Raw genomic sequence first — 15,285 nt, forward strand, 5'->3', positions numbered from 1 at the left:
AATTGTGCCTTTAAAACTTAGAACGGTTCAGTATTGAAGAACTAAGATCTAGTAAGAGGTACGCTTTTGTGTTAAAGTTAAGTGTTAAAGTTTACGAGTAATATTTTCCAGTATGTTTTTAATGTGACTTCAATGAGACACATTTGCTAAAAGTTCCAAAGAACTACTTTGTCTTGCTATATAACAGGAAGTCCATGCTCTCAGTACTGCTGGGTGTATTAATTGTGACGTTCATTCACTTTAATCAATAAACGCAAAAAGACATATGAAACATTATTTTGAAATTATAAGCATCATTATTAAATGTTTCGGACAATAACGTGAAAGGAAGGGACGAAATTTATGTGTTTTTAAAAATATTATTTACATACGAAAATACCTAAATACTAAGTTAATAAAGATGATTTTTTTATTTATGACAAACATAAGCAACAGCTGCCAAAACGTTGTGATTTCACTATTAATTAGATAATGTCGAGGTAGTCAGTATTAATTTGTGACTAAAACTATAAGAAGCCACACTGCAAATGTTTATAAATATGTATTGTCAAAACTTTCATTTGTAATTTCGACAGAGAAATGCGTCGCTGGCAATTATTTACAATTCAATGTCATGTTTTTGTCGCAATTCTTCTTTTTATAGACGGTGCACTTATTTCAATAGTGTCCTCCGACATATATGTTGAGCTTTTGTTCAGTTTTAAATTAGTGAAAGAGTCCTCGAGCCAGTCTAGAAATCTCGGATCAAACGAGATTTCATTTTCACCAACTTTTACTTTTTGACCATTTACTTGAGTTATAGAGTTGTGCACATTCAGATTGTGTGTGTTTAAAGTCACTGCATTTTGAATATTGTTCTTTTTAAATTTAGCATGTGGATGCGTTTCTTCGGCAAGAACATACGTTTTGACGTTAGGTATGACGTCATCTTTAATGTCTTTGAAGGAGACTTCTTTACCCCAGTTTGGATTTTCTGGAAGTCTATATGAGCACTTAATATTTTTATATGATTCACCGGTATCATTAATTGTGTCTGTTTGTTTGACAGCATTAGTTCCACCGTTATGTTTAGTATGAAGCGCTGAACGCAAAATCCGCACATGTTCGTCACTCGATAGAGGGCGAGTTGCTTGCCGGTCGTCTGGTACTGGCGATGGTGCAGTTACGTCAAACATTGGCGAACGAGTATGAATAACATAATCTTCCGATGTGCTGTCATTAGGTTGAATAAATTTTTCCTGATTTAGTTTAATTCTCCGCCGAAAGAGTTTAAGCGATGTTTGTAAAGAGTTTTGTCGTTTATCGTTTTCAGCACAAATATCTTTATACGCCAGCAGACCTTTCAAACCTTCTTTCCTCATTGCAATTGCACTTCCCCTTATTTCATAATCATTAGGATGTCCTAAATCTGCCAAACTACTGTTAACTGTTTTAACCTCTTTATTGTCGGTGATGTGAACTATAGGTGCTTTCTGTTTACCTATAGTGTATTCGTCCATCCGGAAACGGACTATTTTCGGCTTAGACTTATTATCATTTAACGCGGTTTTCGATCGAATCAACGTATTTCTTAGTGATTCGTGTGGGTCTGTTTGAGGCATTTTGTTGAACTCGTAAGAACACTGAGCGTAAAGTCCCGTTCGTTTGGTGGAATGAGAACGTGGACTTTTTACCTTTTTTAATCCTTCGACGTGAATATTATGCAAATTAGTATAATTATTGTTGTTGTCGATATTGTCGATGTCTTGTATTGACGAGGACACGTTAGTTATTCTTGTAGTTGCAGAAGAGCTTATGTCACTAGTCTTCTTTGATAATAAATTACTCTTTACAGCTAATCCAACTATTTGCCGGCGTAGTGTTTCTTTTTCGACAGGGGACGTCACTCTAGATGTATGAGGACTGGAGCAGGCAGTTGAAACCTGCAGCATCTTTTCTGGTTTTCCCCTGGAAATATAATAACAATCATCATTTAAAAAGTTCTGTCGCGTTATACTGTTTAATCCGGGTAAAAGTGTTATGGAATTGTCTCACTTTTGGGCTATTGCACACATCTTAGCGGTGATAACCCAGTGCTGATTCCGATAGAATCCTGCGATTATAATTATTTAGTTTTTTAAAACAGTTTCACCAATATAAATAATATTCTGGTATAGCAGATATATTGGAAAACTCATTTGAAATTAACCATAACCATTAACCATTTAGGTTCAATCTCTGTTTTATGTTGGTACAACTATGTATCTTAGACTTGATTGGAAATTATACAGCGAACTAAATGTTTCTCTCCTCTGCTGCCAATAATTATAATAAAAATAATATTGATGCTGATGATGATGATACTAATGATGATGATGATGTTGATGATTTATAAATCACAAAATATCTTAAATGCCTGCACAGCCTGCACTATGAAAACTTCATTTGAACATCTTTACACAGCCTTACACTGGTCAATGTGAAAATCTCTCTTAATGACAAAATAAATACTATCACAGATTGTGTCCCTGTTATGTACAGGCGACCCGCATCTACATCTGCATGATACTGCTTAACAATCAATTTTGATTATGACTAGCAGGCGCGTTGTCAGGGAACTGTTAAAAAAGAAATTATTTATATGCAAATTAAAAAGTTAAAAGAATAAAAGTTTTACAAGACTATTAATTTAAAAGACATTGCGTGCAATTTAGAATTTATAGAATGAGTCAAGCCTCTCAGTAAAGATGTTTAAACTGGGGCTAGACTGAACAGTTAGAGGAAGACTTTTCCAAATTCATATGCTCGAAGGAAAGAAAGAAATGTCCTCGAGTGTCGGGTGTCAGGTAGTTCAGATTTCTTGTTTGAGTAAGATATTGGTGGTCAATAAAGACAATGTTGTTTTGGATTTTATTCGCTGACTGGCGTTTAATTAATATAAACCATGTTTAATTATTCAAAAATTAAGCTTGTAATATTTTTTTGTGAATGGAATGTAATGAAAAATATTTAAAATGTAAGATTTCATAGGGAAATACTGTACCGCAATCCATCAAACTTTCCAAACTTTCCTTCTTTCCGTCCAGTCATTCCAATATTTTATAATTAACATAGAATTTCTACATATTGATTTAAATCATAAAATGTGAAACGTTTATGAGCATAACTAAATTAGGATAACTGTGTATCTATGACGGCGACGTCATGTAAACTTTAGTGACGTGTAACCGTTATTTGTACATCGTTGACGTCAGTTAGACGTAGATAGGTGATTTTTAATGAATTAAGGTTCAAAATTAAAACTGTTTTACAATTTGAATAAAACTATATTATGCAAGCCTCTGGCTCATAGAATCGATTTTCATTACGCTTACATTTACCTCGGTTTTACGCTACAAACGGAAATGACGTCACATCAAATTTATACGCACGACCGTGAAATAAATAGAGGATATTGAATGAGTGTAGTTTAATACTAAATTTATTGAACGAGTTGAATGAAATTATATTATGCAAGATTTTTCTCTTCAAACTGATTTCGTGTTTTAAGGTATTTGATAAATGCAGTTTTAACAATCTTACAATACTAACCGCGCCAGTTAATGAATTATGAGTGAAACACAATACAATGTAGCATGAAAATTTAATTAATTCACGTACAGTATCCGACAATTGCAAGTGCACAACAATTGGTAACTTATATTGTGCACGACTCTTATAAAATATGCTGTCGGTGTCCTTCTCAATTACTGATATATCTTTCACAAATGTTATACATGTATTGTTTTAAATCTTTAATTTAGATAAAGACAGTCTTTTTATCAAATTTTTTTTTATATTATGAAATCTAAAATGCTATAATGCCACGTTTACCCCTTTCAGTGTACTAAGGTAGTCAATCCGTTCAGTATAATAGTTGAACAAGTTTACCTTTTCGTATGCCATGGATACTGTAGAGCTGCGAGATGCTGGTTAGATGACAGAGTTGTCATTGTAGATATCTTATTGTCACAAAATTGATTAATTTACAAATATTTCCATTGTTATCATCTTTAAGAATGTCACTGTTAATTAAAATATTTATAAACCACAATGTTAAAATGACGTCTAACTGTATACTAAAGTAATGTAAATATAACATAAGAAAGTGAAATTTGACAGATTACTCTTGAAATGATAACAAATTTACACCACTCAATGTATTGAATAAGATTATGCAATTTACTTTATATAAATTTGAAAATAAGTGATAAGAATCTAAATTCTTGATTCGTTTCCAAGATATTCGTGTTTATCACTAACAGGAAATACAATCAGAATTTGGAAAAAAAAATAGCACGATTTGTTTTAATTAAAACGTGGCGGTTTACAATGGTTTCTATATTTAATGCTAGTTTTAATTTAACTAAATATCCTGCATTCTCCAGTCTATAATATCACACGCGTTTCAACTTTCTTATCTCAGCGTAAATCTGATCATATCCTTCGATAATCCTTAAATCAATCAAAGTATATGCATATCAGACCATTAAATAATCCACTCGCTTCTAAACACCACAATACAATAATCCCTACTGACATACAAACATAAAACAACGCGACTTTTGTTCGTGAAGACCACGTCTTTAACTAAAAGGTTACAGTTGAGGAGGGCTAGTTGCTACTTGTAGAATCAGTTTTGTATAAAACTCGAGTATTATTATCAAAATATTTCATATTTGGAAGTACATAGAGGCAATTTGATATCAAAGTGGTAACCTAAGACAGATAGGCTTTTGAGATAAGAAAATACCATTCATAATATTTGTTCAGAAGAAGTAAGAAATGTAAATAAATCTATCGCCTTATTGATTAAATAAAATCAGACAGTTTTTGGCTATTTAATTTTTTCGGGTCGGCGTATATTAAAGACGTGGGATTTAAATCAAAGGTTGTATAGGGTCAGACCAATTGCAGTAAAATACAAAAAGAAGGACAGACTATGTAAGCAGATACGGACCATTAATACAGATCAGGTGTTTAATTAACGCGACAGCCTTGTTGTATTTTAATGTCATGTATTATGGTTATATATAGACTTATTTTGTCGGTCACATGGAGTGTCTGTTAATTAAAATAACAGACAGTCATGAATTCACAATATTCATTTCATGAATTCACGATTTCAACTACATGATTGCAAAAGTTGAAGTTTTGGAATCAATAATATTATGAATTCAATATGTAGACATTGCGAAGTTATAGTGTTAAATATCAAAACCATTAGATGGAAAGTAAAACTGTCCAATCCTGGGGAATGAGGGGGTATGGTCGGGGGGGGGGGATGAGAGACTTTCAAGTTTCAGTTCTGGATAAATGTAGCAGCGTTTTAATGGTCACTGCGAGGTACCTATTTATACAGTTGCTTCTGTTTGTTGAAAACCACCGGTATATTCTCTTTTAAAGAGGGGAATTTGTCTTTGCTGTTTATGAGAAATACAATGTAAATTGATGTGGAATACATACTACTATGTTTGAAAGTATACAAACATGAAATGGCGAAAATGCATTGCCTAAATTGTTCCCCTGTACTTCACCTCTTCAACGCGGTTTCATCCTTTTTAAGAATCCGGCCATTTATTAACCCCAACCCCAAAACCGCATCTTATGTCAGGTTACATTTACATGTATATCTCAAACTACCAGAACTATATACCACCAATCTTTATAATTGTGCAATTATGAGTAAAGTTACTTGAAACTTGAAACTTGAAACTTTTTATTTAATTAAACGCCTGTTTCTATTTAACAATATTCAACGGCGTTGTACAGTACATATAATATAATAAGAATAAAATTGTGAATGCATAAGAATATGTGGATCAACATCAAATGAAATAAAAGCTTTTACATACAATTCCAATTAACATATTTTTAAAAAATTTTAGAGACCATAAAATGATAAAACTGATATACATGTAGCATGAGATAAGATTATTTACATACATGTAACTTGATTACAAATAGATTAAAAAGAATAAAACATTCATTTACATTGCACATTCATCACACTGTCAGTCATCAGTTATACGTTACTCATGTTTATCTCATTTCAGATTTTAAAATAGTGATTCAAACTTTCTGAAAAAATGTGTTTTAAGATTTCTCTTAAATACATCAATATTTTTAGATTGTTTCAACTCTAATGGCAGCGGATTCCACAATTTTGGACCAATAGTTCCGAAACTTCTGTCACTAAATGTTTTTCTTTTATTGAATGGAATAACGTAGCAGTTCTCAGAGGTTTTAGCTGAACGTAGTCGGGTATTTGGTACTTGTTTGGTTAGGAGTTCAGAAAGGTATTTTGGAGCATGACCGATTGAACAATTGTATACAAAAGTCAGAATTTTATATTCGATTCTAGATTTGATGGGCAGCCAGTGAAGGTCGAACAATGCTTGCCTTGAACTGTCAAATTTCTTTCGTTGCAGAACTAACTTAGCGCACATGTTTTGAATACGTTGCATTTTTTTCAATTCAAAATCGGATACACCATAAAGAATGACATTGCAATAATCCAAGTGTGACATTACGAGTGCTATTACTAGTATTTCAGCTGCTTCTTTGGTGAGGTATTTTCGTTTACGTTTTATTCTAAGATAGTTTAACATTGCAGTACGGCACTTTCGTTTGACATGTTCCTTGAAATTTAGTGTTTGGTCTAGAAATGCGCCTAAATATCTAATGGACTCTTCGGAGTTGATCTTATCTCCGTTAATACAAATGGATTTTAGGTGACACTTTTCGAGTTGTTGAGAACTTCCAAATGTTATGAATTCTGTTTTCGATGAGTTCATCTTGAGTTTATTAGCGTTCATCCAGTTGTTGATATCAATCGCACCATTTTCTAATTCAGCGATTGCAGAAATTTCACTATTTTCTTCAGTCGGTTTAAAATGTTTGGTTGCAGTATGGTCATCAGCGAATCCATACACCGATGATCCAGATGGAATCACGTCAAACAAGGTTCCGCATACGTTAGGTAGAGCCAAGGCCCTAAACAACTACCCTGGGGGACACTGCACTCTAGTTGCCGTGGAGCTGAGACCGCCGAGTTGACACACACGCGACAGCCCCTTGGACGAAGGTATGAATCAAGCCAGCTGAGCACTGAACCGCTCACGCCGTACTGCTTCTGTAGCACGTCGACGAGTATATCATGATCCACAGTGTCGAACGCGGCACTGAGATCAATCGCGATTAGCGCTGTAACTTCTTGTTTTTCCATGGCTGCCAACAGATCATTAACTAATCGCAGTAGCGCAGATTCACAGGAGTGGTATTTTCTGTAGGCGGATTGGTTTGTAGGTAGTAAGTCATACTGATCAGCATGTTTATTTAGTATTTTCAGAGCTGCTTTTTCAATCAGTTTTGATAAAAACGATAGATTACTAACAGGTCTATAATTTGAAAATACAAGTTCAAGTCCAATTTTCTTCAAAAGTGGTCTCACGATAGCCTCTTTCCATTTATTTGGAAATATTCCTTGCTGTAGTGATAAGTTTACCAGTTTTGTTATAATTGGGAGTAGTTCTCCAAGGAATAGTTTCAATATTGCTGTCGGTAATATGTCCAATTCACAAGATTTTGTCTGTAGTTCATTTATCAGCTCTTTAACATTATCATTTGAAAATTCATCAAAGGTAAGAAGAGATGGAACGTTTCTAGTATTTGGCTCGAATTTATCAAATGGTTTCAGGTCATCACGTATTTTCTCTATTTTATTCATGAAAAATGAGGCAAAGTGTTCGGTTAATAGGTATAGTACGAATACTTATATATTATTAGTCAATTTTTACCTACAGATGCATTTAGTGATACAAGAAGACGCCAAAGTAATGTTTGTTTCAAATGTTTTTCTTTTCTAGTTCTTTTTTCTTTCTTTTTTCTTTTCAAGAGGAAATGGTTTAATGAGGTTGCTACACAAAATCATACCATGATCTACTCAAATCATACTGGTAGCATTGTGTTTGATCCTAAACATTGTTTAAATGGAATAATAATAAATCTTCATAGATAAATTGTATTTGATTACACCCTTTTTGTAAACCTCTCATTTATATGTTTTACAGGTTGGTTATTTGCATTTCTAATAGTTATGTTTTAAAGTCACCGATGATACTTAATTTCAAAGTGGAAAATATCTGATATAACCAATGTAAACATTAAGTGTAAAATAAATAGCATAAATTTATAAAGTGAGTAGTTTGATGTATCATAAACAAACAGAGAAAACCTATGTACAATAAACTATACTCTGAACAAAAAGAGAATAGTTTCCTTCTCTCGTACTCAGCATTAAACTTTAGAATGATATTAGTAACCAAAAAAAAACAACAACATTAAGTGAAATGCGCAAATCGAACAGTAGTAATTAATCAGTATTGATAATCAGTACAATGTATTAATATCAGTATTAATTAATCAGTATAAATTATTCAGTATTAATTACTATGACTTGCAATTCAATGATTCAAATAAGGCTTAAATTATTAGTCCTTAAAAGTTGTTAGATATCAAGCTCTTCTTATTATCCCATGTGATATTTAATTTACTTATATGTATATTTGATGTGAAATTCAACACCATTATTTAAGTTTGAATTATTGAACGTCTTTTATATGGATATGAATAGGCATGATATAACAGGTTATATATCATTTTCATAGTTAGGTCGTGGAGGAAAAAATATCGACTCTATCTTTTATCATTGATACATTGTAATCAAGTGTACCCTCTATGGTCGATTTTAATGTTAAAACAAATATTTTGACAAGAAATAAATCAAGCAGGAAATTTACTTGAAGAATTAATAATCCCGCATGCGTATTGATTCTCCGCGGAGGTTCTATTTGTCTACATTTAATTGTACATAAAAGTTTGGAACTAATGGTTTCCTTTTTTGTTGTCACTATGTAACATTAAACATTACATAAAGGGAGTATTGTATTGAATTTTTTCCGTTTATTCTTTTATTTTTTTATTTATGCATTTTTTTTTTCAATTTTTTTTTCATTCCATGATTCCAAAATGCGGTCAGTTTGAATACGTATAATTAAGTGTAATGCTGCAGAAGAATTTTCAGTACAATTATCTTATTTTATGATGCTTTTTTATCATATAAACAACAGCACTGGAGAATGATAACTACGCACTAGTGCAATAACTTCAATGTGATGTCATTTACGGTTTGTTTAAACGTTTATACATTATAAACTATACACACGACTGTTGTCAATTTATAAAGGTTTTTTTTCTTCTCTCTAATAAAAGAAGATTGCTTTATTAAAAGTTTGTAATACAGAGGCTTGTATTAGCAGGTTATAAAAGCGTACATGTATATACAATGTATATAAACTGTTGTCTCGCATAATATAATTTTATTGAACTCGTTCAATAATTTGAATATTGAACCAACACTCCTGCAATATCCTCAATATCTTTTGTTCACTGGTCTATACATGTATCATTTAATATTTTCACTGTATAAGAAACCATGATTATCATCATCAATATTATCAACAATGTTCCGACAACAACAACTACAACAACAAAAATAGCAACCATAGTAACACGAAATAACAAAAATTGTAGATTATCTTACCTACTTTTATCAAAGAAACTTTTACACAAACACCATCAACATCCCGTATAGAAGTAGAAAAAAAACAGTAAAAAATGAAGTTTTGTTTTCCAACTATAAGCCCGTTAACATCACGAAATGTCAAAACAGTATTATACGAAAATATCCAAAAGTCAATAGTTAATCGCCTGTTTATCATTAAATCACGATTAAGATTATAACGTATTAAATGTGTTATGGTTAAATCTTTTTTCTCTCCCTATAAAACTATTAAGGACCAAAGGACTTTAAATAATTCTTATTCAACATTATAATAAAAAAGCTAGATTCTTTCTTCAATCTTGGTTTATAATTTCTGCTTAAAGCGAGTCGCTCATGTATTGCACAAAAAAAACTTTTTAAAAAAAATAGATATACAATGTTTGACTGATATAGAAAAGTCAAATAAATTATCTTTACATCAAACATTGACTAGTTAGCTTTAAAGATATTCAAATTTTAAGTCATTTAGGTAGTAGGGATCATTTATACAGATAACTTTTTTAAAATCATATAGATTTCCCTAGAATTCAGTTAACACAAGTTTTTCTTTCATTTATTTTTTCAAAAATAACATGTTATTTTTCCCTCAAGGGAATGACCCTTTTCGCCATGTCTGTGAAATACATTCCCTTTAAGATATAGATGCGTATATGCTTAAGTCGTTGTTCTACTTATGGTCATGTTTAAGTAAAGAGGTAACGACTTAATTTAATGAGGCTTACATATTCGATTTCTCAATTTTAAATGTGCAAACAGAAAGAAAAATGTTTAAAGCTTCTTATTAATCTTAGATGTTCTGTACTTCATTTATAAACAGATAGATATGTATCAACACAACGTAATATAAAATCTGTAAATTGTTATAATCCGGTCATTCATCTTAAATTTTTGTCTTAACATTCTTTCGAATGAAAATACAACGTAAGCAATGCTATTTCAAAAATAATTCAATTGTATCTTATCCATTAGCAATCTTTTATCGTATGTTATTTTAAATCAGCTGTTAAGATAAACACTTGCTTAATGCATTAAAACCTTCGGATTTTTAATTCTCTGAAATATAAACACACAGTTTAATATAAAATAAGTTTAATTATGTTTGACCAACATTATTCCTGTAATTGTGCCATGAAGATTCGGGATCTGCACAAAGTTGGTAGTAAAACTCAAGGATGCCAGTCGGGTTTACAAAAAAATCTTAGTCAGACAATCTTTAATTGTTTTAATTGCAGTTTGATTATTAATAAAACCGTATAAAAATCAAGTAGATCTATGACGATATAGCTTTAATGGAAGGTCTTATCGGAGGTAATTTACTATATAATGGGGGATAAAATTATCTTCAATCGTCAACAGTGAATTCCTTTCTTGAAGATCAAATCTGTATAAAATAAAATTCAAGGATGTTTAGTTCAATGTCATTATATACACATTGCGTTATTTGTGTTTTCATTGAAATGTCATTAAAGGACAGCACCATTGAAGAAAACGGTTGAAAGAAATATTTCTTTTATGAATTCAGTAATAAGAATTGTGCAGGGTCTATTAAGAGAATGAACGTAAAGAAATATTTTTTGTTCGGCAAGTGTATAGTGTATCCATTATATCAAAAGTAAATTATATGGTCGATATATTATATTAAATTCTGTATGTATGTGTGTTGTCTAGAGTTGATATTGTAATTACTTGAAAACTTCTTCAATTTCTTAATGCAGAATTTATTATATTGTGATAGTTTTCATTTTTTTCCGACTATTTGGTTTTTTCTTGGGGGGGGGGGGTGGTTTTTTTGTTCTGTTGTTGTTGTTTTTGTTGTTGTTTTTTTCTTAAGGAGGGGGTAGTTGTTTTTAGTTGTTGTTGTTGTTGTTTTTCTTCTGTTTTTTTTTTAGGAGGGGGTAGTTGTTTTATGTTGTTGTTGTTGTTGTTTTCCTTCTGGTTGTTGGTTTTTTTTCCTTTGGAGGGGGTAGTTGTTTTATGTTTGTGTTGTTGTTATGTGTGCGTGTTTTGAGTCCGTTCGTTCGTTTGTTTGTTTGTTTTTCGTTTTAAAACAATTAATAATCTGAAATAAAATGCTGATAAAGTCTTAACATAACGCATAAAGTAGTATACTGTCTGCCAGCGTGCAATGCAATGCACTAATCATGAAATTTAACTTAAAAGACGTCTTGACGACAACTATACTCAACGGCATTGTGAATACCTGGTATTATACTTGGAGAAACTTGAGTTATTTATATTTCATGCAATCAAAATCATTTAATCATTCTCTCCTATTAATAGTTACAAAAAGCCTATCCTAACCAATACTTAATATGTTTTGAATTATGAATGAAAATTAATAGTATTTGAATATGTTCCACGTAATAAATTGGCTAGTTAATTCATGTATGAGGATTATTCGGGTAACAAATCTTGTAAACCTTACTAAATTCTCTCTGGGTTTAGTTATAATTCGAATATTTGCAGTCAAGGAGATTAATCATATATTAAGAAATCGACGCCAAAGTTATAAACAAGAGGTCATGTTATTATTCTTTAGAAATCTTTATATAATAATTCATAATGTATCATGGTTAATCATAAGTAATTTTACGCTCACTTCCATCCCAATGCCCCTATCCCCCTATAAATAACTTACTATTTCCCAAAATACCTTTCAAGAGTTCTTCATCAAAATGACTTACTTCTTGCTTTTCCGTCGTCATGATATGACTCATTTTAACCCAGATATTATCAAAACTAGGTTTAATATATCTATGTTTCAAATTAATTATTTTTAATCATTTGATTAACAATGTATAATGTAGTTATGTAATCTTGATTTGACTCTTTTTATAAATATCAAAGTATCAGAATAAAAAAGACACATTTATCAAATAAAGTAAAGTTATAAATACATAAACTGGATATATAAGAGACATTATTTTATCATTTATATCTGTGCAGTTTTTGCAGCTCTGTAAAATCGATATAGCACGGGCGTGCAAATTTTTTGACAGGACGTCACGACTGAGCATTATACGTTAACGTCATACTATAGTCTATACTTAACTGTTTATTAAAGTTAAAGCGCGTCAATGAAATAAAATGACTCGTATTACAGTTAAATGTTCTCATAAACTGGGCATATTAAATACTATTTTTGTCCACATAGCTTTATAACCAAGTTCATAGAAAGAGTTGAAAAATAATATCATTCTCGCCAGATATCTTTAATAAATTCTGCATGTTTCTATCTCCTTTAATTCAAAGAGTAAATTATTTACAACTTATATTATTGAATTAAAAATTTTAAAAATGCACCCAATGTCCTGTATGGTATATATTGAAATATTGACTTGAATTGTATATACATTTATCTGAGTATCGTTTTCCCAAGAAACTCTAAATGTTTATTTTTTATCATAACCCTGAAGAGTCTCTCAATACATTTTGACGTGACAGGTATAGTACGTTGCCTTTTGTAAAATAAAGCTCAGCGGGTACATATGCATGTACCAATACATAAAGTTGTGACAGTCAAAAACAGAAAAAAATAGATTTTTACCAATAACCAGTTTAAAAAAATTAGAAATAATGTGAAACATATGTGAAAACATACCTTTCCACTCCATTTTGATTTGATTTTTCCCACAGCTGTTTAGTTTATGTCGACTACTGAACTCTGCTAATTGTATTATATAAATATCAGACTTTTAGAGTAATCCGATCAAATATACTGTAATAACTTCTTCTATTTTCAATTTATAATCCCTGCAAATTAACAAACAATATCATGCGTTACAACACGTTCCATTTTAATATAACGTATTTATACGAACAATATCGTCTTTTTAATGCTACTTTCTTACTAAATGCCATTGCTGAAATGTTTCTTGATTATTTTGTCGCAATTGCGATATTTCTGTTGATATGCTAACTTGACACGTTTATGTCCATTGAAGATTTTTGTAATATAAATGACAGTTTTCGAGCAGATTTATCACTGTAACACTTGTAGATTTCAGCTAGATTTATCGATGATCATGAAAATATCTCTCTGGTATAGTTTCAAGTGCTATTTGATCTTTTATTGTTCGGAAGCAATCAATCGATTTGCGGCCTTAAGTCAATGCTGATAAAAATTAATATTTGTTTCCTGGTCCCAATAAAAAACAATATTAAGTTAATAAATATTTCCCAGAGACGCAAAAAAGTATGATTTAAAGATATATCTGTTTCATATTGAAAATATAAAAATGTAGGAAAATGAAAGGTTTAATTGACATTTTGAATACTGCTCAGTGTATACCACTTGAATAACAGCTTTTTTGTCCGATACATACCAAACCCCCGTCTGCAAGATAATACCCCGTTTTCAGATAATACTGGATCGTCAATCTGTTACAAATCAAACCTACCGTCTTTCACACTTGCGTTTGTCAGACTCCTCGATACAAACCAACCATATCACCTAGCTGTCACACTCTTTAGAATCGTCCGTCGGTCACACTTCAATACAAAGCGAACATTCACAATCTTTAAAGCTTTACGATACAAACAGAATGCCGGATCTTCCGTTTTTTTCTGACTCTTCGTGAAAAACATCACGGACCCCCTGTCTGTCATACTACTCGGATTTAACAAGGATTCATTCGAATATGAGTTTTAAAATGTTGTTCTTGCAAAACAAAATGTAGTGGGTATTTGTTTTTCTGTTGTTTTTACGCCGATTGTAATTAATGTTTTAGCCTAATGTAATGTCATTAGAGTATCAGACTGCAAATGTATCCAAAATATACTAATGTTCTGAACCATAACTTTCACGAAACTGTGAATACTGGTACATGTGTATATGGAAAAGACTCTAGGGAGTTAGGTGGAGTGGTGGTGTCGTAAGAAGTTTATCCTCCGGATCACGGCGGTAAGCCACTTTGTATTCACGCGAGCACAGTTTAGCCACAGATACGTTCCTGGGCTGGGTGTCAAGCAGTTATATAAAAGGGCCTGTTTGTACAGAGAGTTGTCGGTGCCGCCTCTCGCTGATAAGTCATCGCTCGTCCTATGCCACTTTTTGGGCCATACACACAAGCTTTGGCAAGGGCACGGGCAAAAGGTAGTTTATTGAAAAAGTATTTAGTTGTAGGGTAATTGAAAATGCTGTAATAGTGATCATGTACGCTAGTAGAAGAAGAAAGGTTCCCCACAAAGGTTTTTTCTCTCTATGATACTCTAATGATTCGAACAAGTACGTTTGCTAAAAGCTATTTATATAGATGACTTAGCTTCATGTTAATAGGATTAGATAATTTTATATAATCTAACACGACACGCAGATTAGAAATATCCGTTAAACCTTTCTATAGTTCATATATATAGCTAAATTAATCAGATACAGTCCAACCCCGTTTATTCGAAGTGTCTGGGACTGAATATTTACTTCGAATAATCGATTGGTTCGAATAATCGAAATCGGAATATTGTGATAGACGAAAACTATTCCACTTTGACCAATCATAGCAAAACTATCGTTTACAACATACTTACTTCCTGTAATCAATTGAGAAAAATAGATATTTAAAAAAAGATGCCTAAAACATATTGTTTTGTCATTGAAAACACAAATACTTGCATTTTATTCTACATTATGTATCGTTTTGTTT

General features: G+C 31.6%; 1 protein-coding gene across 5 annotated transcripts; it reads right to left on the bottom strand.

Annotated features, from left to right (window-relative positions):
- Positions 1 to 395: 395 nt before the first annotated feature.
- On the bottom strand, positions 396 to 13,593 carry LOC132744853 (uncharacterized). Of its 5 annotated transcripts, none has more exons than XM_060733644.1 (2): positions 13,245 to 13,593; positions 396 to 1,947 (listed from the first exon to the last, which is right to left on the bottom strand). In XM_060733644.1, the coding sequence occupies exon 2, from the start codon at positions 1,929 to 1,931 to the stop codon at positions 612 to 614; it is 1,320 nt and encodes a 439-aa protein (XP_060589627.1). In that variant the 5' UTR covers positions 1,932 to 1,947; positions 13,245 to 13,593; the 3' UTR covers positions 396 to 611. The 5 variants fall into 5 exon arrangements, with proteins under 5 accessions (XP_060589627.1, XP_060589629.1, XP_060589628.1 ...); XM_060733646.1 differs by lacking the exon at positions 13,245 to 13,593 and adding an exon at positions 9,627 to 9,848; XM_060733645.1 differs by lacking the exon at positions 13,245 to 13,593 and adding an exon at positions 9,623 to 9,848.
- Positions 13,594 to 15,285: the final 1,692 nt, after the last annotated feature.

The sequence above is a fragment of the Ruditapes philippinarum genome, unplaced genomic scaffold, assembly GCF_026571515.1.
Source record: "Ruditapes philippinarum isolate M1 unplaced genomic scaffold, ASM2657151v2 ctg3937_1_1_1_1, whole genome shotgun sequence".
Taxonomy (NCBI): Eukaryota; Metazoa; Mollusca; class Bivalvia; order Venerida; family Veneridae; genus Ruditapes; species Ruditapes philippinarum.